The sequence below is a fragment of the Bicyclus anynana genome, chromosome Z (assembly GCF_947172395.1).
Source record: "Bicyclus anynana chromosome Z, ilBicAnyn1.1, whole genome shotgun sequence".
In the NCBI taxonomy this organism is placed as follows: Eukaryota; Metazoa; Arthropoda; class Insecta; order Lepidoptera; family Nymphalidae; genus Bicyclus; species Bicyclus anynana.
In genome coordinates, this window is record NC_069110.1 from 14,554,819 (window position 1) to 14,580,320 (window position 25,502).

At 34.5% G+C, this 25,502-nt stretch overlaps 1 protein-coding gene across 2 annotated transcripts; it reads left to right on the forward strand.

Moving 5' to 3' along the window:
- Positions 1-374: 374 nt before the first annotated feature.
- Positions 375-24,657, forward strand: LOC112055620 (ras-specific guanine nucleotide-releasing factor RalGPS1). 2 transcript variants are annotated; one of them, XM_052890771.1, is made up of 13 exons: positions 375-508; positions 835-1,019; positions 1,579-1,715; positions 5,333-5,606; positions 6,460-6,623; positions 7,143-7,285; positions 8,662-8,872; positions 9,546-9,755; positions 13,251-13,304; positions 16,095-16,229; positions 17,007-17,174; positions 19,114-19,254; positions 21,035-24,657. In XM_052890771.1, exons 2-13 carry the CDS (start codon positions 969-971, stop codon positions 21,135-21,137), a joined length of 1,791 nt encoding a protein of 596 aa, XP_052746731.1. In that variant the 5' UTR covers positions 375-508; positions 835-968; the 3' UTR covers positions 21,138-24,657. The 2 variants fall into 2 exon arrangements, with proteins under 2 accessions (XP_052746731.1, XP_023951572.1); XM_024095804.2 differs by lacking the exon at positions 13,251-13,304 and having other exon boundaries at positions 376-508.
- The last annotated feature ends 845 nt before the right edge of the window (positions 24,658-25,502 follow it).

The window sequence follows — 25,502 nt, forward strand, 5'->3', positions numbered from 1 at the left end:
CATCCTCCATTTAATTTTAGACGTATATTTTTTTTTAATATGTTTAGAAATCTTCTTTCTACGATAATATACAGGAGCGTAGTCGGAGAATGGAAAACACTGCACTAGCGTAGAAAAGCAACCCAACAACAATCATCAAAGGCTTTGATGATTGTCGTTTAAGGCTTTGATACAAAGTCTTATACTTATACTCAAATGTAAAACTTTGTACTGACTCAAATACAAAGTACAATAGCAACTTAATATTTAGATCTTTTGAATACTAAAAATCTATTCAATACCATCATGGTAAATTTTGTGCTCTAAAGCAAACTGTCAATGCTTCAAAAGAACTTCGAACCTATAGCCCAGTTTAATAAAAAAAAAAACTTGCTGTCATTGTCATGTCACATCATTTTATGCTGTCAATGTCATTGGGATAGGTGCAGAATTTTCGAGTTTCATTCTATGATTATAGATAAATAATTAACTTTTATTTTTCCTTTCATACTATTGCCTATTTACTAATGTGCGTATAAATTGAATTTAATATTTATTGTCTTTATTTTATATTATTTAGTTAGCCATTTGATTACCATTCTAACACAGGAAATTGATTAAAAATGACTGTCGAACTTTATGATTGATTTAATACTAATTTGATTACCTATTACATTTTTCGTTTCTAGTGACTTTTTCAGTTATTTAAATAAACAAACAATATCAATCAAACTTATTTTATCAAAACCATTATTTGTAATAACTTATGTAGTTCTATTATTAGTTTCGTGATTCCATCGTTTTTATTCTTTTTATCAACATACCATTTTATTTTTAAGTAATTCATGTTAACAGGATACGTGCCCTAGTGTTGGTGATTTCGAAAAGTATATACTTAAATGCGATTGAGGTTGTTTATTGATCATAATCTGGGCATTAATTATAATCTATTGTGATAGAAGTATGTGCCATAATTACATGAGACAGAAATGCCACGGGACATTTTGAGTGATAGCTTGGCTGTACTTAGGATTGTTGAGGTAATTATAATTTCATCATCATTCATCATCATCCATCATTATCAGCCGATGGACATCCACTGCTAGACATAGGCCTCTTGCATGTACTGCCAAACAAAACTCTCAAACCTCCAGCATCCAGCGGGTCCTTGCAAGCCACTTGATGTCTTTGGTCCACATAGTGGGGGGTCAACCAACACTGCACTTACCCGTGCGAGGTCACCATTATAATTATAATTTGTTAACTATTATTAACTAATACTTCAAAGCAGTTATATAAAAAAAAGATCATTAGCAATTCCTTTCCAATTTAAAGAAACTATCATATATGTCCTACTTTATATGAAATCATTCAGTAGTTTGATTTGATGCAAAGCGAACAAAAAGAAAGACAGAGAAATAATAATAAAATAATACATTTTGGCTTCTCTCACAAATATACAGTATTTTTTTTTAAATATCTTCAATGTACAAAATTTAAATTGTTATGGATCATATTATAGTACATATTGTAATGATAAATCAGTAAGTGTTCTAATGATGGTGCTCTTATTGAGATTAATGAATACATCATTTACAGCATGAAGACGAAGAGAACTGGCCATTAGAAGACAAAGCATCCTGCAAACTGAACAGCAAAAAAGTAACAAATTCTACACCCAAAGACAATGGTCAAAAATTTCCTAAAGATGATTGTGCTTGCTATTACAACTATGGGTGAGCTAATTATTTTTTACTAGCAGACGCCTGCGACTTTGTCCGTGTGAAATTTCGTTTTTCATAAATCTTTCGGGAACCATGGACTTTTCCAGGATAAAAATTTCCATTCCAATTTTCAACTAAGTTAGGTTTAGTAGTTTAATTGTTTAAGAGTAACAAACATCCATACAAACTTTCGCGTTTATAATATTAGTAGGATGAACAATTAAAAGAGTAACTCTAAAAATGAAGGACTTTCCATACAAACTTTCAACACCTATTTCACCCCCTCCTAATTTTATTTTAGGGTCAAAAAGTACCCTATGTTTTGCTCCAATGTCCCATTTACAATCATATCAAAATTCATCTTGTTCAGTTCAGCCGTGAAAAGGTAACAGACAGACAGAGTTACTTTTGCATTTATAATATTAGTATAGATCTAATTTGATTGTACACAACTTGTATTGAACATTCAGTTACATGTATAAGGTTTTCAACTAGAGTAGACAATATATTAAAACAATACAAATTGTACACAAACAGAAATTCCTTCCTCATTCCCTCAAGAGACCTCAGTTCATAAAAGTATGTTACAGGGTAAGCAGTGTATATCTGCATGCATAAAGTGTATTCCACTGCAAAGATTACCATTAGACAGAATTATTAATGAATGTCTGAATAAGTGTTTTACTTGTTTTTTTGAAAGCAAGTTTTTGGACGTCTACCAACTATAAAATCCCTAATTTCAAGTTTGTAGAAGTAAAATGAAGGACTTCCATACAAACTTACAGGAGCCTTTAAACCTTTTTAATCTGGCCCTGTCGCAAAATCGGTACTAAGCAGATACCTACTAACTATAATAAACTACCTCCCTGAGAAATTGCATCTTTGTATGTCCAGTGGTTTTCAGATTTTGTGATTTATGACCTTTCGCATTTATATATTAAGAAGACTTACAAAGTTCTAGGTATATAATTTGTTTAGGATTTTTGAAGATTATTGCACTGTCAGAAAAATTTAAGCAACCAACAGGCTGATTTACTGTCTTTGATGTACGCTAGTTGACATATAAGAAATTGAGATTCTATCCATCATATGTCATCCCGTGCCTACTGGTGGATATCATACAGTAGGTAGATGACATTTCTCAACTGATTTGATATTTATTTTAATAGGTTGATAAAAAAGATCAACAGAACATACAATTAAAGGGGAATGCCCACAAATACAACATCATCCCTGGGAATTCATTTATACCCCTGTATAAAAGTATATGGAGATGATGATATGATGTATAAGGATTTGGTGTGTTGACTTAATAAAAGTATGTTTCTTAAAGAAAAATACATTTTTTCTATCACTCTTCTAAGGCAAATATTCACCGGAGTTTTGGTACGACGGCGTACTGTTACGTAACTTAAAGACCGCAAAGTAATATAAGAAGCTGTATTATTATCCAACTAGCTTAAGAAAAAAGAAAATGAATAAACTGCCGGAAATCAGGTATATTAGGAATTATAAATTGCCGGGTGGTTAGGGTAAGTCTGGGCGGGGGATGGGCATCCCTTTTTACAAATAAAAGGATGATTTGATATTAAATATATAAGAACTTATTTATCCATTCTATATTCTGTGTAAATAATAGACAAAGTACAAACATACAAGTAATATGAACTAATTGTTACTCTGACAATTCAGCTTATTCATATTACATACTAACTGATATATTATCTAAAGCTAGATTAAAAGTGCTCACTGGCAAATTGTAATCAAGGGTACAAAGTAAACAACGAAGTTATAGTCTTAAGGTTGATTTTTATAAATCTAGCTTTATTTTATTTTTTATAATATTAAAACATAGTTTTGTTAGGACACTCAAAATAATAATAATTTCACTTTAATTTCTCATAGAAGTCCATTATCATTTTTATTAGATTAATCAAATATCAACCACTGGTTCAAAAAAATTGGACTTATTCAAACCAACCTTTAAGTATTTGGATGTAGATATGAAGTGTTTAGAATTAAATGCCTCTCGGGTTCCTTAGTTAGGTACTTTCGCATTGCAGTTCGCCATTGGGCAGCGTAAGTTTAGCACATCTTGTCGTCTTAAATATTTTTTTTATTGAGAAACAAATTAAAAGCTAACCGTAGTACACAAAAATGCCAATTATTTCTAGACTTCTATGGTAAGTATATGAGTTTCTTAAAAAAATGTACTGTCACCTTTTCATTATCTTGGAATCTAATTTCAGTGTGTCATATTGGGTACAACTCCTTTTTTGAATGTGAGCCATTCACATACATATATGGTATATTTTATCGAGATCAGTTCAGGTTTTTAAAAAGGGTTAAAAGCAATTTTTAGTGCCAAGGGTATGTCCTTCCAGGAAGATATGTTAGTACCTTACCCACCATAGAGATCCGATGTGGTGCCACAGGTATTGGGTGATAATGTTTGACTCTATGACTATCAGATTGATTGCGATATTTTCCATTTCGTCGATATTATTTGACAGCCATCCAATCAATCAACCAATCATAAAACCCATATTCGGCTCACTGTTTAGAACAAGTCTGCTCTCAGAATGAGAGTGGTTAGGCCTTAGTCTACCACGCTGGCCCAATGCGGATTGGCAGACTTTACACACGTAAAGAATTATGAAAATTCTCTCCCTTTTCCCTCGCGATGATTTTTCTTCAACGTTTGAAACACGTGATATTTAATTTCTTAATATGCACATAACTGAAATGTTGGAGGTGCATGCCCCGGACCGGGTTCTAACCTACGCCCTCCAAATTGAAGGCAGAGGTCATATCCACTGGGCTACCACGATTTGACAGTAAATCTAAAATAATTCATGCTTTCTCGTCACGAGGTATGTCATTGGCGCATGCTAGGCGTGTCGATTATCTATTATGATTTTCAATAGAATAATTTGTGTTGACTGCCAATTTACCAATTTGGATTTGATCCAAATATTCTATATATTATGTATGTACCTACTTATATAACCATTAGCCAAGTAATTTATGATTGAATATTGTAAATGTTTTGTTTGTTGATTAAATTAATGTATCTCATTTAATACGTTCTATTCAGTAATGTTGATGTAAACATTTCCTTCACTGTTTATCACTGATAAACTGTTGTACATTTCTGACTTGTAATTCCCCGAGAATATCTACATCCGGTATCTCGCTTCGATGTTTGTATGACTATACAATATACATTTACACGAGTACCTACATCTGACCAGTACTCGTAGATTCGTGATATGAATGTTTTCTACTATAGCTTGGGAAGTTCGTTGTTGACGCTCCCATGATATGCGGGCGACGGGGGGGAAAGTACTGCGTTTGTGTGAAGTCGTGCGCGCATCGCTACCCTCCTCCCGGCCCGCGCGGTCCATCGAGAGTGTTACGAACGAATTTTCCAAGCTATAACTGATCAATTAATAAAAATGTACAATTATTTTCCAGCAGAAATGACCATTTGTCATAAAGTCCTAAATACGAATGCTGGGTTGTCCAATGAAAATTTTATTTTTGCCTTGTCTAGTTAAAAGCTTTGTGCATGCCACTGATTTTAATGCTGACGGTGAATATCACAAATATTTTTGTTGCTATTTCAGTCTCGATGGCTCCGCAAACCGTCAAAACGATCCCGTATACCAGTACAAAACCAGTAGTCTGCCCGCCGCCTCATCTATCAACCAATCCTGGGATAACATTGTCTGTTCACCCTTACGGATAGCACCCGAGGATATTGCCAACCAGTTGTCGCTCCTAGACCTGCCATGTTTTAAGTCAATACGACCAGAGGAGCTCTATACGTGCGGATGGACGAAGGCTAATAAGCTCACTGTTGCGCCAAATGTTGTGGCTTTCACTAAAAGATTTAATAGGGTCAGTAATTAAAATATATAATATTCATTGACTTATAAGCCCTCATACACACGAGAGTTTTTAACGGACCTTAAAAAAGCGTTTAAATATAGTGTGAAGTTAAATGAAGAAAAAATTGAAAATGCAACACTGCTCGAAAAAAAAGTGTTGTGTTTTAAAAACTCTGTCGTGTGAACAGATACTTGGGAATGCATTTATTGTAATTGAAAGCTTGTTTAACGACCGTTTAAAAAGCTCTCGTGCGAATGCGGGCTTAACGCCTGACTATAATATTTTGATAAGTACAACTATAGATGATTTATTTGTCGTATACGATTTACCCCAACTGGTTTCTAAATGACATCGTACTGAAACGCTATATTGCAACGTGCTCTTTGTCGATAGTAATTAGCCACGGCCGAAGCCTACCATACCGATTTAGAAAATTTAAGTTATCCTGAAATAGGAACGTAATTCAGAAAGTTTCTGTTGTAATCTCATGCGCCATTTAAGAAAAAAATATCTGCAAAATATAATTTTGAATTGTCAATAAAAGAATTTTTACATTATTCGAAAGTCACAGATAATAAAGGTCAAAACTAAAAAATAAAGCTATGGTTATTATTTTTTAATGGTCACGTAGCTTTGTGCTGAGCTGGGGCCATTTTCTTGGTTATGCCACACATCGCAGGGTATTGTCCTGGTTGACCTGGTGTACTGGATATATTAGGATGTGTGGCATAATTTCGAAATAAACGCATTGTTCTTTCTTTCTTTTCTATGAGAGAAGGTTTTATAGGATTAAATTTTATTAACAGTTGGAATTTAATTTATTGAATTTGTTGGTATGTTAAAATGTTCATTATATTTTTAGGTGAGCTTTTGGACAGTACAAGAAATACTCAATGGACAGACGCCTAAGGCCCGAGGGGAAACTTTAGCCCATTTCATAAAAGTAGCTAAGAAATTATATGAGCTTAACAATCTTCACTCGCTCTTCGCAGTTATCTCAGCTTTACATAGTGCCAGTATATACAGGTGAAATCTAGTTTTTTTTTTTTAATATTATTTCTACCCTATGCAGGGAGCTGTCAATTTGATGCTGTACCAGTGGCCCTAGGGCTTAACGATCTTTGGGAGACAGTTTAGTTGCTTATCGCAAAATTTGTAAAACTTTAAAATTCTGTCAGTATTGTCTGTCAATATCTAAAAGCCATTTTAACCACTGGTGCATACAGTTTTAAAATTACTCATAAAATTGATAAAACATATAATTTCAGTTGTTTTTTTAAAATTAATATTTGCTATACCCTTTTTTAATACGACCAATATTCCCATTCCATTCCAAATAGTCGGGAAAGACTGTGTTTAGAGTGGGTACGACAATAGACCAACGGGGAGGGGATCGAACCATCACTTGGTGATGAGTCCGATCGCTCTACCATTAAGCTATTGAGGCTATAAACGATGTAGGTACTTTATTTTTAATGATTTAAGTTAGCAAGCATCTAAATTAAAAATCTTAATCTTTCTTAATAAAGCAGTTAAATATTATAGGTTGTCAAAAACGTGGGCTTGCCTGTCAAAGAAGGACAGACAACAGTTCGACAAACTAGCAGAGTTATTCGGCGAGAAAGACAACTGGACAGCATTACGCGAGTACATGAGATCTATTTCATTGCCTTGCATACCTTATCTTGGTGAGTATTTTACGGGCTTTTATTTTACTTGCCATTAATGTCGAGAATGCGAGGAGACTCGAGCTCATTCTAAGAGGAGACTCGAGCTCAACAGTCAACAGTGAGCCGAATATAGGTCGATAGATTGGACACAATACACATCGAGTATGGCTTAAGTATAAGGTAGGCATTACAGGTACAAAATGACTCTTTAAATCCATAATTAGTTCTCGGAGCAGGCAGTGCATTATTACATCTATGCAGTGCACGCCACTGCTTGATAGCTTCAAAGTACGAACGTACGTACAAATCTATACTAACACTAGAGATAATGTGGTGTTGTTGGAGGTTATCTCTGGATAAATTGAACTAATTTTAAAAAATATTTTCATCATTAACAACATATATTCGGCTCACTGTTAAGCACGAGTCTCCTTTCAGAATAAGAGGGCTTAGGCCTTATTCCACCAAGCTGGCCCAATGCGGATTGGCAGACTTTACACACGCGGAGAATTAAGAAAATTCTCTGGTATGCTCACGATGTTTTTCCTTCACCGTTTGAGACACGTGATATTTAATTTCTTAAAATGCACACCACTGAAAAGTTGGAGGTGCATGCCCCGGGCCGAATTCGAACTCACACCCTCCGGAATCGGAGGCAGAGGTCATATCCACTGGGCTATTACGGTTCTCGGCTACTACGTGGAACGGAAACTCCGTGGGTGAAACCGTGGGGTGTCGGCTAGTTAATTGTAACTAAACGCGATACGACGGCAGCCAACAACAATCTATGGCGATCATTAATTAATTAAAAAGAAAACATGCTAATTAGAAATATTAACAACAAAACAATTAGAGTACTGTATTTGTAACTCAATAATTCAATAACCCAAACAGATTATAAATGTGTATGTGTGTGTCGTTCTAACAGTAGTGTGTGTATTGTTAATTTTAATTAATGTACTCTAACAAATTTCTAATTTATACTAATATTATAAAGAGGTTTGTTGAGGATTGTTATAATCAAATCTTTGATTGTTTGTTTGTTTGAATAGGGTTTCAAAAATATTTCACTGTTTGGAAGCTACACTATCTCCGAGTGCTATACGCTATGTTTTATCCCAGTATTCATTTCATATGGGAACGGGAACCACGCCGATGAAACCGGCGGTCTCAATCGGTGAAGGAAAACATCGTGAGGATACCTGCATACCAGAGAATTATCTTAATTCTCTGCGTGTGTGAAGTCGGCCAATCCGCATTGGACCAGCGTGGTGGACTATTGGCCTTACCCCACTCATTCTGAGAGGAGACTCGAGCTCAGCAGTGAGTCGAATATGGGTTGATGACGACGATAAAGATATTTAAATATAGAGTTCTTCCATATCGTTTTTTAGGTATATTCCTCACAGACCTGGTGTACATAGACATGGCTCACCCAGCCGGTTCACCTCATCGCACCGCAAAGATGGCGGTGGTATTGAAAGCCCTAGAGCGTTATCAAACTTCCGAATATGAAATCGCGCCCGTTCCCCACGTCGCCGTTTATCTCAACAGCGTACGTTATATTGAAGAACTTCAGAAGTTCCTGGAAGATGATCAGTATAAGTAAGTTAAATTATAGAGAGAATAACCAAGCGTTTCACGTTGCCATTAATAATCCAATTAAAATTATGAATTTTTAATTTTGCTTGCAAAAGAAATCTCAACGCACACGTTCCAATTGGTCAATGCCTTGAAGGTTGGATATAATTAATTTGAAATTATTTAATGTCAAGCAACTTTCTTATTTTTTATTCTTTAGAAGTTAGCAGCTACAATCTCATTTGATGGTTAGTGATGATGTAATCTAAGATGGAAGCGAGCCAGTTTGTTAGGAGTAGGATGAAAATCCACACTCTTTTCGGTACAACACGACACAGTACCGTAACGCTAAATCGATTGATGGTACGGCTTTGCCGGTAGGGTGGTAATTAGCCACAACTGGCCTCCCAGCAGCCAGGCTTGGATCAAGTAATTAAAACTCAATAGGCGTTTTAAAGTTTATTCTGTAACGATCCCTTGCTGGCCCGATTGAAATTTTCTTAATTGGTTCAGGCACCCTACCGGCAAAAACGTACCGTCAAGCGATTTAGCGTTCCGGTACGATGCCGTGTAGAAACCGAAAAGGTGTATACCCACTTCCATCTTAGACTGCATCGTCACTTACCAACAGGTGAGATTGTAGTCAAGAGCTAACTTAACTTGTAAAGAATTAAAAAAAAATGTATATAATGTGCAGGTTGTCACTAAAACTGGAGCCGCCCTCACCGACAGGAAGTTGCGCAGGATCCAAGGAATCTGTTAAGGATTCCTCAGCCCAGGGCACTGGTACCTCGTTCTCGCTGTCACCTTCGCATCGCTTGGATTCAGGGTCACTCCGTCTCCAAGGGTCCTTTACACAGACCAAATTTATACCCACGCACCGAAAATGTCGCTCACTTGGATCCAAGTAAGTGTTTGAATTTAATTTATCATTTATCGATATCTACGTTAATTTAAAGTTAATTCTCTGCGTATGTGAAGTCTGCCAATCTGTTACGTATATTTCTTATTTATGTTATTGTGGAGGGGAGGTATTTGTACGAAGTTGTTGCAACAGTGATGGTATAAATAAGAGGGTATTTGATGGCTTGAGCTCAGTTGTTTGTTAGGCAGCGTGGACACCGTCACGCTGCCAGTCACAAGTTCTGGGATCTGCTCGAAGTGTAGAAAACACTTCGAGCAGATCCCAGAACTTGTACCACACACACACACCACACACACTACTACCACAAAATAATAGTACACTCTCTGTCGCTGCCATCCGTCATGTCATAAATTCGCATTGGGCCAACGTGGTGCTATTAGCCTAACCACTCTCATTCTGAGAGAAGACTCGTGTTCAACAGTGAGCGAATATGAGTTGTTAATGATGATGATAATACAATCTAATTTCTCTCAAAAATAAAATCTAAAGTACAGTTTGATATTTGAGGAGATATTAGAGGTCAATTACCTACGTACCAAATATTCTGTTAAGTAAACAAAGTATTTAATTACTTGTTCATATATTTGCTGCCCTATGAGTCAACGTTATCTTAATTGGAACTGACACTTATAACAAAATTCAAAACATTGTCCTTCTTTCTTACATCCATTCTCAGTGAAACAAAACCTATAAGTTGCTCCAGTCTTTGCTAATATATTTGAAAAACCCATGAAAACCTGTCCAGTAGATCGAAAGAATACACTCGATTTCTACTGTCTTATTATAAACATACACCATCTATTGGAAATTCATAGAACATTTAATTTGAAATAATAAATATTAAGGTTAATAATTGAGATAAAAATTATCCTATTTTTTAAGTTGGGCCAAATTACAATTGGCGAAATTATATCAGAACTGATTCTGTAGGTTCAGAGTATCTCGAACATAGATTGTGACATGAGATTTTATATGTATATATACAGAATAACAATTCCAAAGCCTTACTATACCTGCAAAAGCCTTTCAACCTGAGGTTTTTTAAGCCAGCAGTGCCACCGGCAACCTACATTTTGGCAGTTTAGACAGCAACACAGCATTGCTGTTTGATGGTAGAAAGCATTTCACTGCTCCTACTATCCTGAATGAACTCCGTCACTAAGATCTTTTATATTAACCACTAAATAAAAGTTGGTCCACAGTATACAAGTATTGTATCCGTAAATTGTCCTAAATAACTAAAGCTGTATGCTGCCACTTACAATCTAAACACCTTCAAGGCAAGAGTGGATAGGCAATTTCTAGGCGCGTCTCATTCTAGACCTCTTCATTGCTTTCCATCAGGCATGATTTTAGACAAGCGCCAGCCTAATAAGCAAAAATAAAAGAAACGACACATTAAAATATATAATTATAAAGCAGGTGTAACTAATACTTCTGCTATACATTTAGTCTTTGTTGATTAAGCTTGATTTTGCTATTTGTATACCGACTTTCATGTTTCTTTTTCATTTCGACTTTCATAATCTTCATGGGTACTTATTGGTGTTGTCTACGAATTTGTGCTTAAGCCCCTTTTATTTAATGTCAAAGCATGTATGTATAACTACAATAGTGTGGTTGTTAAAACCGAGACATAATCATGAACTGAAAAATTTTGTTTCGAATATCAATGGTTGCCTAAAATGTATATCACACTAACAGCACATAATGGTATTTGTTATTTCATTCGTTTTAGATAATTGTATGCTTTAATACTGTGTGCGTTTTTGGACAAATCACTCAAAGAATGCCATTCTATTTATATATGTGTAATTGTTATTAATTACCTAATAGCCTGACCAGTAAAACAGAACCTGGCGACACTAGTTCTGTCCACTATACTAATAGCATTAACAACTGAGTCTTAGGGCCATAAATCATTTCTCTATATCTATCTCGCTTGCACTTATGGGTCTTATGGAGCCGTCTAGTGAAGGGTGTAACAATGAAAGACATATTATCGATAAGTAAAGTTTATTATCGTATCTTGTTCACAAAATTAAAAAAATTAACAATATTTGATTTAATATAATACATATTTCATATTATATAATTATTAACTAAATAAAATTAATCTTCATCTGAGTCTTCATCATCAGAATCTTCGTCTTCTGCCAAATTTATTATATATTAGTATCCATAGTGCGCAACGAGTAACACATGAATGTATTTATTTAATTGCAGTAAACACATTTATAGCAAAAAAAATACGCAATGCAATTACATTAGAAACCGACCAATCAGAATCGTCCAAATCATTATTGACTCATCATTAGCACGTGCGCAGGTAGCCGTTTATCGATAATTAGGGTGCGCAGGTAGGCGCGCTGCACATTCCTATCTTTTTTGACTTTTATGACCGGACGACTCAGATGATAATGCGCATACTATAGGCTTTTATTGAAAGTATACAAGGCCAGTACGCACAGGCTGGGACTTTTCAAATTCCAAAAAGTATGATTATTTTTGATTATATATCGTTATTACGCTTTTGTCGCTTATTTTTTTTACAGTTATGAGCGCTCCATATTGAGCGAAAAATATACTGCACTAGTTACCAAAAGTAAATTTTGTCAAAATCTAGAGTTAGGTCAGTGTTTAGGTTATTTCACTAAACCAATTCAGGAATTTGTTCAATTCACTTGATTCGTTTAGGGTAGAGATAAAATCGTGTTGTTATTTTAACATTCTACGTGATATGATCAAATCCCTTAGGGAATAGACCGTCCTTGCGACATATAATTTACAAACACTTGTTTGCATTCTAAATCTATACAATGTCAGAACACGTTGGTTCTAGCCTTGTATATTTTCTTAAACTATTTACTGAATTAGCGTCTGAAAGTATACGTAACTCACGCAAAAATCATGTATAATTTCCAGAACTTCATTTTGTTTTACGTTCTGAAACCATACCATGTTAGAACACAATGAGAGCGTACTGGCCTTGTATACTTTTATCTAGCTGACGCCCCACGGTTTCACTCGCGCGGTTCCCGTTCCCGTAAGAAATATAGCCTTCCTCAATAAATGGGCTATCTAACACTGAAAGAATTTTTCAAAACGGACCAGTAGTTCCTGAGATTAGCGCGTTCAAACAAACAAAAAGCTCTTCAGCTTTATAATATTAGTATAAATTAGTATAAATATACGCATAACTAGTTATGGAGCCAAGAATCTGTTTATCGTATGGTATAAGAAGTAAAAAAAATTAGTTCCGTCTTATTCCGCTAAATGGCGAGATTTTTATGGCGGTTTTTTGTCAGGCCTGGCCTAGCCTGAACTGTTTCTGGTCAGGCTATTACATTATTTGTAATAGCAAAATAAAATAATACAGAAGCCAACTTAACATACTCTGACTTTTAGTAGGATGGTATTCTTTTCACAAAAACTGCACACATATACATTATTCATATACTGGCAATCGAATCATAGGTTTCGAAGCGCGAGCTTACCAAGAAATTTTCACAAGGTCAATTTTGGTGTGGGGTGAGTGAACAAATCAATAAGCGGTTACTGAATGAAGGCTTGCATTTTGATGTAACGTAGATACGAAATACGAAGTACGTGCATGTTCTATGTGCAAAACTTTAGAGGAAGGCATTTATACAAATAAATCCTACGTTTTTATGCCTTCAATTTAGTAGCGTGAAGATATGCTGCAATGGCGGTAACAAAAAAAAAAACGCGCTGCACTGTGGCTTAAAAATCGCGCGTTGAAAATAGCGCTTTAGTAAATTTTTTTACAACTTTAAAGAAAAGAAGTAAAATAAAATTAGCATATACTGAAAAAAGTTCTTTTAATAAAATTATAGTCAATATTATAACATGCACCAATATCACTAGATATTATTTAATTAAACTCATTTTTATTGTATTATTTTATTAATGTTTTCACGTTAGAAAAAAAAAGTGCCTATGCGTTACCATTATGCAGAAAAAACGTGCGTGCGTTTAGATATTGTATGAATATAAATAATGACGCCGCTAGCGTACCACAGTGGCGCCACCATAGCGTTTCTTCACGCATCTAATTTGAGAGCGTCAAAGTTATAACATCCCTCACCCGACACTCTCGGGAGGAGATGACCCCCAGGAGTTATAACATGTCAAAGCATATAGAGAAAGAACCGGGTTTGAATTTGAGAAAATAAATTAAAAATTATTTAGATAACAAGTAGTTTAAGATTGAATGCCCTTCCACTTTGTTCAACAAGTTTTAATAAAATGCGCGCCGCGCGGTAAGGGTAAAATTATTTCTTTGATTGTCACAAGTAAACTTCGTTACTTTTTAGAATCACTACGGCAATAATAATCAAAATATTTATTTATTTCCGACCTTGATTTTTTAAAATTTAACTATCTAACTAGATAAACGAATAAAAAACAATTTATTATTGGATCTTCTACGTGTTTGTACCAACCTCTATTTCGATTGTGGTGACAAACGTATGGCAAGGTTTGCAAATTAGTAGGGTTTGTAGTTTAATAATACATTTGCAAGTTACAACGTATGTTAGGTATATTGCACTTTAAAGTAATTAGTAAATATATTTTTATTCTTACCCTGTTCTTTCTCATCTTTATGTCTTCTTCTAAAATTTGGATTGTAGCTTGATCGCGGTTTTGTACCTATATTAAAAATGAATGTTTTGTCATTTTTATTGTTTGCGCCGATTAAATATTATATTTATTATTTATATTTATAATACATTTATCATATTCGATTCTCTTTTTATTAACATAAACCTTTGCATTAACAATATTTTGTTCACTTAAAAACGTAGAGGATAAAATAATTAAATCTAATTAAAGTCTTATACAAAACCAAACTTTACTGATCACACACAAATTGACAGTAGTAATATGTACTTCTTTCTTCTTTGTTTTGGGCCTTTTCCGTATTACACCAGGTCGTTGGACGTTAACAGTTAATGCTGTAAAAACTTTGTTTTTGTTTCATCTAATATTATGTGATCTATTACTTGTTCCGTAACAACAAATAACTCAACAAGCTCTTTGCTATAAATTAACATGATTATATTAAAAACCTTAAAAAAGTTCTGTACCGTTAAGCTTATGTTAGATGTTAGTTTGAAATGAAAAACACTAATAAATCTATTCAGGCTAAAGTAAGTATTACATATTTAGCTAAATGTGTTAATAAAATAATATGATTATGTCTTGTGAAATTTTCATAATACAAACTTGCATGCTATGGCTAGCAAGGGTTTATCATTATTGCTTTTAAATTTATTTAAATTTAATTAATTTAAATAAAATTAAGTTATTTTTTCATATATGATTGTCGTTATTTAAAGAATATTAAAATGAGTTTTATAAAAAATATTATTTATTTATAAAGTAATATGATATTTATTAAGTATATATTAAGTATATACACGCGCTTATCTTATGCAAAATCTTCGAGTAATATTGCACTGTTTACACTGTTATTTTTAGTAGTTTAATAATTACCTATTTCAGTAGCTAGACAGCTTTTCTTCTACTAATAGCCCCTTTTTGAATTATTGATATTTGCTCGGATCATAGCTTCAGCTTAACATTGAAAAAGTATTGCACCATGTCTATGCACAAGCTCATGATTATATGCATGTCATAATCTGATATAGGGTTAACATAGAAGCAAATACAAATCTAAAACGTGGGTGGCGCTTTTAGACTCAGGGTAACCTATGTTTTAAGTTACGGGCCCGCAATAAAGCCTGCAAGTAATTAGCCAGGGAAGTAGCCGCATTGTATGCTGCTCAGCCTGCCAACCGCTCCAGAGCAGTGTGTGGGCAGATTAGCAGTGCAAGGAGCATTGTATGGCTGGGGCATAAAACTCAAGGCCATACGCACACTGTCACAATTACGATTAATTTCGTTTATTATCCATAAGCGATTTAGTTTTCCGGTAAGATGTCGTGTAGAAACCGAAAGGGGTGTGGATTTTCATTCAACTCCTAACAAGTTAGCCGGCTTCGATCTTAGATTGCATCATCACTTACCATCATTAGGTGAGATTGTTGTAGCCAAGGGTTTGAGTTAATAAAATTTAACTACTACTACTACATATTTATCAAAGCGAATATAGAACAAGCTGTCCAGCCTGCGTCCGCTTCGGCTTGTAAATACGCCAGCGTTGAAACAAAACGCGCAGGTTAGGACTACCTATGTGCAAATTAGAATAGATAGCGTTGAATTAAGCTTAAATCGTACATTGCATGCTGTATCGTAATACTTATTCGTTAAGTTTCTATTCGGTATGCTCAACAGTATATTTGGGAAAAGTCACAGCGAAGACAAAGATGGGAAGACGCCGGCAGGTTCCGTGAATTTGTTGGACGACACCCTGCTGGAGTCCCCAGTCTCTGTTGCCGGTGCTAAGATGTCCCAGTCTTTGCCTTACAGGTATAATTATTTAAATTAATGCTAATTTAAGAGTGAACTGGTCCCTTTACGCACTGTCTAAGCTCGCTACTTCGTTCGCAAGAAAACTGATGTTAAGAGGAATGGCTACCGGCTCATACAACATCGGTCCAGGGAACCAGGTATAAAATATTTCCCTTTCTTAGTACGCGACCATTTTTTATAAGATAGAATGGATATAGTAAGCTATCCTTAAAATATAGGTATATGCCGTCGCAGAATTTCTTTTAGATCTATAATAGAGGAATATCCTACCAATATTATTATACCTTAAAGAGATTACGCATTTTTTAAGGTATACCTATACCATAGTTAAAGACCACAGTTGGTCGCTAACTATTGTATTGGCCTTATTAGAAGGCTTTAGGTCATTCAGCGGATGATGGAGCTAGTTATGCTTGGAGCTTTTCAGCGTGATCGAATCAGAAATGAAGAGATCCACAGACGAACCAAATTCACTGACATAGCTCAGTTCAGGTAATGGACAGGCCATTTAATTCGATGGGGTCCCAAGGTGCTGGAATGACGATCCCGCACCGGAAAGCGCAGTGTTGGTCGACCCCTTACTACGTGGACCGAGGATATCAAGAGGATTACAGGAAGCCGCTGGGTGCTAGCGGAACTTTCGTGTTTGGAAGTCCATGTAAGAGGCCTACGTCCAGCAGTGGACATCCATCGGCTGTTAACGATGATGACGATACCTTAGAAGCTTTTTTATCAATTTCTGACACTGTCGCTTACAGTTTTTATGTCTTTCAGCGATGTACTGTCAGTTATAGAACCAGTGGAGTGTGATTTCCAAAGTTACGTGAGAAGAAAAACTATAATAAAGGACGGCAGGAAGATATCGCTCTCGTCTTGGCAGCGTTATTGGTTGCAGATGTCTTCGAATATCCTCATTTTCTATGGATCGAAGACATTCAAAGGGTATGTTAGTAATTGTTTATTAGCATCGATATAAATCGTTAGATGGGCCCCTCCATACTAAAGAACGCGACAATTTTATGTCATTACCCAAAGACGCGCACGCACATCTTATACGTACGTAACAAGGTGGACGTGGACTTAAGAAATATTTACTATTTTTTTTATTTGAATCCCTTAATTATGCCTTCGTGTTCATTTCGGAACTCTAAAAACACAAGCCACAACATGAATAAAGAGAAATGTATTACGAGTGAAGACGTACTCAATGTGCGAAACCAATGACAATTCCGCAACGCTTTGAGGCCCATCTAACGATCTACGATCGATGTTTATTAGTCAATTTGTTACGGATAGCTACCTAATAAGCCGCTGCATACCTAAACCTTGTGCACCTAGATCCTCTTGCATCTACGTGAGGTGCAAGTGAAGCATCTTTATCAAATGACGACGAACTTACGAAGATAGAAGGATATTATAACTATAATGATATAATATCCCATAATATAAAATTTTTGTTCGATTTACGTCATTAATCGATCGTTGACGCGTGAAGGCGCCGACCGCCTATACAAATTAGTTATTCTAGGTAATCTTTCCGATCGATATATCGATCACCTCGTTATTATAGATTGAATGTATTGCCAAATTGACGTACCCCAAAGGATTAGGGACTTATTAGATCTCACATTCTTATACAAATTACTGAGAAACCAGATAGACGCACCAAATCTTCTAAGCAAAATTAACTTTAGGGCACCTAGTAGATACCCTCGCAAAGCTATTACTTTACTTGTACCGCAACGCACTAGAACTGTTTTTGGCGCCTATTCTACTATGCCCAGGCTATGTAAATTATATAACGCACTTAGTCGGTCTATAGATATCCACAAAGACTCACCAAGGACATATCGCAAGTTAGTTTTGCTAAATTTGCTAAACTAATTTTTCTTTTTGTTTTTACCAATTCCATTTTATTTTTTTGTATTATATAGTATATTCAAATAGTAGTTGTAAAATGTTTCCTCTTCTTGTTACTGTAAAATGTATTTGTTTTCTTATGAAAACTGATTTAATGTAATCGTCAATTTATTTTAATATTACGGAAATGTGCATACCGTGTCTACCTTCATTTGATTGTGCAGAGCCTTGTGTTTGTGTTTTTTTTTAGATTGTATTTGTGTAAATGCTGCAACAGTCACTGGTGGACCAAATAAATAAATAAACAGATGGTCGCTGGGGGCAAACGTGTTCTGGAGTGGAGACCACGTACCAGCAAGGGCAGTGAAGGACGCCCTCCAGCGATGGTCCGACGACATTTAGAAGGTGGGAAGTGGCCGGATGAGGAAGGCTTCCAAACATCACGATACTGAGCCACCTGCATCCAGCGAATCCCTGCGACTCACTTGATGTCGTCAGTCCAACTGGTGGGGGGTCGACCAACACTGCGCTTTCTAGTGCGGGGTCGCCATTCCAGCACTTTGGGACCCCAACGTCCATCGGCTCTTCGAACTTCAGCTTCGCGACTTGTTGAGCTATATCGGTGACTTTGGTTCTTCTGCGGATCTCCTCATTTCTGATTCGATAACGTATCATGGATCATGATGATGATACCAAATTGAGATTTCTTGCTTATTCTAATATTTTATAATAATTTAAGATTATTTTGTAAATCTGTTCAAAACGCGCATTCGCGGCAAGGACCAATTTACAAATACGATTAACTATTTATAACTTTTGACGAAGTGGTAAGATTTACTGTTAATAAGGAGCACCATATTTCATTTGTCGATCATTAAATGTTTTTCTTATCAAGATGTATATACCTGTGTGGCTGGACGGACACATTGTCCACGATAATTGTGTCTTATAACATGTGCTGTGTGTTAGCTGTAGGTGTATCAAATGAAAAAAATAAAATAAAAAAAAAACTTTTGTTTAGGACAAGTCGAGGCGACTTCAGCAAAGACCGGTGCAAGGTGCTAGCTCTACACGACGGTTGGCGCGCCGTGTGGCTCCAAACGGACGCCTCAGACGCGTTCCAGATGATCGACCACCGCTGTGGGACCGTTTACAAGTTCAAGTAAGCTTGACAAATGGAAAGAATTAAATATCACGTGTCTCAAACTGTGAAGGAAAAACATCGCGAGGAAATCTGTGTGCCTAGCAATAGTTTTCAATGATTCCATACTGTGACTATCGCTTAACCGTAAACGCGAATTTCTAAGGAATAGTGATGATGACAGTTTTTTTAATTGTATATAAATTAGGAGTATGCTAATAGTAAAGCAATTTTGTAAAAGTAACAGGGTATCTGCGATTATTGCTTTCGGAGCTACAGGGACTTAAAGGTACAGATTTGCGGCGCTGTCGCGGATTTCTGGCAAACGCGTCATATAAAATGGTACGATTTAGTAACGTCGTAGGTCATAATAATCGTTAGATTTGTATGGGCGCTCAAACAAACTTACTAATATCTTTGTTATTTGTGCGTTTATGTTTATAGTTCATGTATTGAAAAATGACACATTTAATGTAAGGAAGCTATAACTGTATAAATTTTCATCTTACTACGATAAAAGATTTTTAATAGATTTTGATTTTATATTCTTATTTATTTTGCAAATATCCAGTCAATCTTTGCTTTATATATATATATATATATATATATATATATAAACTAGTTAATATATAAAAATCAAATTAGTTAATAAATAATAAAGTCATTATTTTCCCGAATGTATCATAAAAGTCAATATATTCAAACCTATTCATCATCCGTATTGAAACAGTTGTGCAGTAGTGCCACTAGATGGCGCTGTTTCAATGCCTTAGAAATTCGCGTTTACGGTTACGCGATACTCACAGTATGAAAACATTGAAAACTCCCACTACTCTACTCACTACACTACAACTTTCTCAATCTTTTCAAATCTACGTGTGTGAAGTCTGCCAATCCGCATTGGGCCAGCGTGGTGGATTATTATTCTAACCCCTCTCATTCTGAGAGGAGACTCGTGCTCCAGAGTGAGCCGAACATGGGTTGTTATAATGATGATGGTGTCAAATAGTCCTTTTTACGGAGCCAATACAGATTATGCTCAATAGGTCGTTAAACTTAACCTTTAACCGGACTTAAACTCTCAGCGATAGCTCAACCCCTGAACTATTATTGTACCCCACTCCTAACAAAATCTATCTGATTAATTGGAGGGGTAGGCAATATTGCTCTTCAATACATATAAATCAGTAAAGTGTATGTCTGTAATTTCACGATAACTGTGTTTTCTCAAGTGCTTATCGTTACCGATACCAAAACAAATACCCTTTTCAAAAGTTTTCTTTGGCTGTGTGTCGTTCTGTTTTTCCGGGCTAATATTTGGTACAGCTGAACAGAGGAGGAACAATAGAGGAGGTTTTTGAGCAACATATGTGCTTATTTAAATATTCCGCGGGATTTATGAAAAACTGAATTTCACGTGGACAAAGTCCGACCGCTAATGCTAAAAAAGGCAAATATGTATATGAAAAATCTCAATTTTTCGCATATATTCCCCTTCAAATATTTGGGGCTATCATATATTTTATTAAATAATAAGAGTTAGGAAATCGTTAGTGTAATACCCTATGCCTGGTCGAGCACTTTATACTCCAAAACCCTTAATAGGGCAACCGAGTTTAAAATGGTGGGCCTCTTCAATAATAACAGAGAGGGGATATAGAGCTTAAACTCACCGCGCGACGTTAATGACGGGCGTTGGGTTATAGACTAAGAGCCCGTGAACTCTATGTGTATAGTGATATTTAAAAAGATATGGCAAATATTCTTTTTTTAAAAAAACTAAATTTTTCTTTCCTTCAAGGACTGGGTGCGAGGCCACAGCGAAACAGTGGACGGCGAAGATAAATGACGTCACTATAAAAATGGTCAAACCACTGCCCGCCAATCTCATGTCGTTCGAATAACTCATAGAATCTATTGTACTATGTACGTAACGAGTGATCTGATATTATATGTATGCATGCATGTTTAACTTTATTATCTGAATTAAAATAAATTTAAGCATATCTTAATGCTGTCAATTACACAGGTCTGCATTTTTTTTCATAGTTTTTCGAGTTATTTGTAAATTATTTTTAATATTTACGAGCGTTCCCTGCGTAGTCTATGTATAAATGCAAGATGTGATCGTTTTGAAATGTTATTCATAGACGCTCATGTGCTGACAAGAACACTGTGTCAAAGTGTGCGTACAGATTAAAATAATTTACCTTTACCGTTTAAAAGTATCATTGAATACAAAAAATTTAAAATGTTTTTAACTGACAGGTTAAAATAATTAAAATATACGTACGTATACCGTGTTCCTTATATATTTCACCGTTAAATTGTAAAATACGTTAGTTTATAATCTCACTCGCGATATTGTAATCTGTCGATATATTGTGAAATTAACATACTGATTACAATTTAACGTGTTATTTTTCGGTATACTTTAACGAAGTGAATCGTTTTTTTTCATTTTTCATTTTCATATCGAAGTGAAACCGTTGATTTGCAATCTTAAAACGTTATCTGTCTCAACTTGCCCCTGATTGGTCGGCCTGTGTCCATAGACCGTTCTGTTTCCATAGAGTTAGAAATGAAACATTTGTCCATTGTAATTTTTTACTATTTTTATTTTTGTAACTCTATGGTAAATTCATCCTGATTGACAATTTAACGGTTTCATTTCGATAGATTATAATATACCGAAAAAAAACACTTTAAATTGTAATCAGTATGTTCAGTTCACAATATATCGACAGATTACAATATCGCGAATGAGATTATAAAGTAACGTATTTTACAATTTAACGGTAACATATATACGCGTAGAGTTCAAAAAAACTTTACAGTCGCAGACTTGTGTAATAGGTTAAATTTTTGCTGAAGAGGCTTGTGTGCTGTTTTCTATAGGAAGTGCGAATATTATATAATAAGTATCATTATTGTACAACACGGAAACTTCGAACAGAACAAAACATTGTAAGCTTACAATGAACTCACGTATATAATTCTCATAGAATAACATAAAGGTGTTCGAAGATTTTGTATGGGCGGTGGCCTATGACCAGCAACAACTTTGTGTTTTTTTTTAAATTGCTATAGCATGTTGAGTCCTTTATAAATCGATAGAGTGTATAATAGTAGATTATGAAACGTTTGCATAATGAGTGTCATTGAAGCACTAGAGGCACGAGAGTTTTGTAGAAACATATTTAATTTTTTTTTGAAACTATATAATTCTTATTATAAATATGTTTATAAATCTTAATTTTACATATATTACCTTTTTAAGAACACATGAATATATACTGATTTCGTAATAAGTTATTATAACTTTAACACTAAAAATAATCAAATTACCTATTTTTCTATATTTTTACTTCTACAGCACAATGATGTATTATTGTTAAATCGTCTAAGAATACTCTTTCCATTTATATAGGTCTTAAACTGCGACATAATTTCCGTAAAATTACCAATGATCGGCCATATTCTCATACTAATCTTCGAACACCTTTATGGAAAAATATATCTCTATTGTTATAAATTAAAGTTTGTATGTTTATCCTTATGTGTTCCTAAAACATTCATCTCAATGCGATGAATTTGGTAAACTGTTTTGCGAAGATCCCTTGGCACTAAAAAAGGGATATGTTCCTTTTTTTCAGGTACAGCTAGTATGTTATAATTATAATAGTTATATTATGTAATGTAATAATTACAAAAAGTTTAAATTAACTTTAAACGATTTTGAATAAAACATTTTGTTTATAATTAAAACATTATTCATTGTGATATTTTGGTGTCACCATATGTTACTTGAATTATAATTTTGAAATGAGCCATTATCGTAAAAAAAAATTAATCACTTCTCAAATTTCTTGCCTTGCCATGTTTTGGAAAATAATACTCAATTTAAAGGGTATTATAAAGTTGTACTCTTAATGATCTCGGCATCAATATCAAAAATGGCTAAGTCATTATATCTTAATTAGTAATTTAAGGTAAAGCCACATTTTTTTGTTTTTGTTATCACATTTTATATCGGTGGCTATTCGTGTGTGCTTAATTTGTACAATGCACATGTAACTTAACTGTCTCGACAACTAAGAGTCTCATTGTCATTAATAAGTTATAGTTATTATATAAATTGGTGTTTCAAGAATTAAGTTTACGTTTTTCGTTTTAGAAGTTTCAAGTTTTACTACACGAATAGGCGCCGATACACTATCGCCACACTATTTAATATATTATTACTAACCCAAAAATTATAGATATCCCCTGCAGCATACAATTATAATAGTTTTTACCTTAATGATGTTGCAATAGTTTTCTATTATATTTGAATATAGTTGAGAGATTTTTTGTTTAAACTTCTAAAAAATTTACGAACGTCTCTTGTCCACAAGGTTTAGCCCAGTTCATGAACAAATAAATATGAAAGTTTTGAAAATAATTACCGCATTAATTTAATGTAACTATCGGTGTACTATCGGGTAAGTTTCACTTGTAGGTTCACTAAATAAGATTGGTTCACTTTGTAATTTAGCCATAACTGTCTTCAACGATTTAGATCTTCAAACCCCTGACGTGAATTACTACTTTTATTTATATTTGTAATGTGATTTTGTTGTTGACCCAAACAAAAAGTTATGCGCGAACACGCAGATTAAAAAAAATAGACGGTCGAATTGAGAAACCTCATCCTTTTTTTGAAGTCTGTTAAAAATACCTTGAAATGAAAATACCTCACAAGGTATTTTTGTTTGGGTCGGTGGTCACCTATTTCGGTGTATACAATCGGATGTGGAACATATTCTACCTCCGATTGATGCACCGAAATAGGCGTATCCAAACTGGACTGAAACATTAATGCGATCAAAAATAATTTAACTATATCTTGTGTGACGTCATTGCATAAATAGTCTCAACGTATATATCGATTCTCGTAGCTTACATTCTGAAAATATACATTATATTATTTTGTTTACATCTGAAAACCCAGAAATATTAATGAACCGCGAACAAATCATCTTATGGCCTAAGATTGTCAAAAATTTTAGGTTAGTAACAATAGACAATTTAAAAAAAAATCTGTCTTCTGTTTCTTACTTGACAATGTACTCTTACAGAATTTATTAGTTAGTTTTGTTTGCAATTATTATTATTTAGAGCGTGTCGGGGATTGTTCATTATTATTTTTTTACTTTTTTACATTTGTGCTTGCTTTATTTTAGGTGTAACAAAGCTCGAATCCACCGACGTACTAACAGATTTTTTTGTTTTTTTTTTCTAAAAATAGTTAACTGTTAAGACCATACTGTTGTACGTATGCGTGTACCTACTTTTAGTTGTAGGTAATAGTATCTTAAGGGAATTTGTTATTTTTATTATTAAGTAACAAACTATACTCAATAAAATATCTTTTGACCGATGCTTCGTTGTTTTTTTTAATCATTATGAATTTCTCGTTCCGACGCTCAGAAATTTCATCCATGAAGTCCCCTGATGAAGGTATCCCTTTTCCGAATTAAGTGTTATTTTTAAAGATACCTATTAGTTATTGAATTGATCATACCCTGGATTAATACATAGGTTATCGGTCAGGTTAGATTAGGTCATTCAGGTTATGACCTAACCTAACCTGCCCTATGGCACACGCGGGATTTGTAAAAAAGTAATCACGAACGACGACACGACGAAGTCCCATTAATTTTGTTATTATCAACGCGAAAGTTTTGAATTTATGTTTGTTACTCTTTCAAGTAATAACTACTAAATGGATTTGGCTAAAATTTGAAAAGAAGACAGATTAGGTACCTATATCGATTATCAAATTGACTACTTATGGATGGTTTCGCGAGATAAATGAAAAATTGGCGAAAAATTTCACGAGGACGGAGTCGCGAGCATATGCTAGTTATATACATCTATGTTTCAAATAATTATCTATATCTATACTTTTGATAAAACTGTAGCATTTGAAATTCTGTACATTGAAGATTTTTTGAAATTTTTTGTTGGAGGGCATTGTATTATAATGATACTGAATCGTTAATTTATTATTTTTTGTCTGTCTCTTTGTGTTTCACCGTGATGTCTGGTGAACAAAACTACGAAGTTTTGTTCACCAGACATCACGGTGAAAGTACTGAATTAATTTAAATGAAACTTGGTACGTTTAGAGACCATAATACGTAGAAGGGAATGAAACAAGAGTTGAAAGTTTATATGAAATATTTCTTAATTTTTTAAGTATATATTTTTAAAAATTGGTATAC

Bases quoted from the DNA above. Each gene is read 5' to 3' on its own strand.
- LOC112055620 (XM_052890771.1), top strand. From the start codon at position 969: ATGCCACGGGACATTTTGAGTGATAGCTTGGCTGTACTTAGGATTGTT. The intron at 5,607-6,459 runs GTCAGTAATTAA...TTATATTTTTAG, and splicing joins TCACTAAAAGATTTAATAGG to GTGAGCTTTTGGACAGTACA. The intron at 19,255-21,034 runs GTAAGCTTGACA...CTTTCCTTCAAG, and splicing joins GGGACCGTTTACAAGTTCAA to GACTGGGTGCGAGGCCACAG.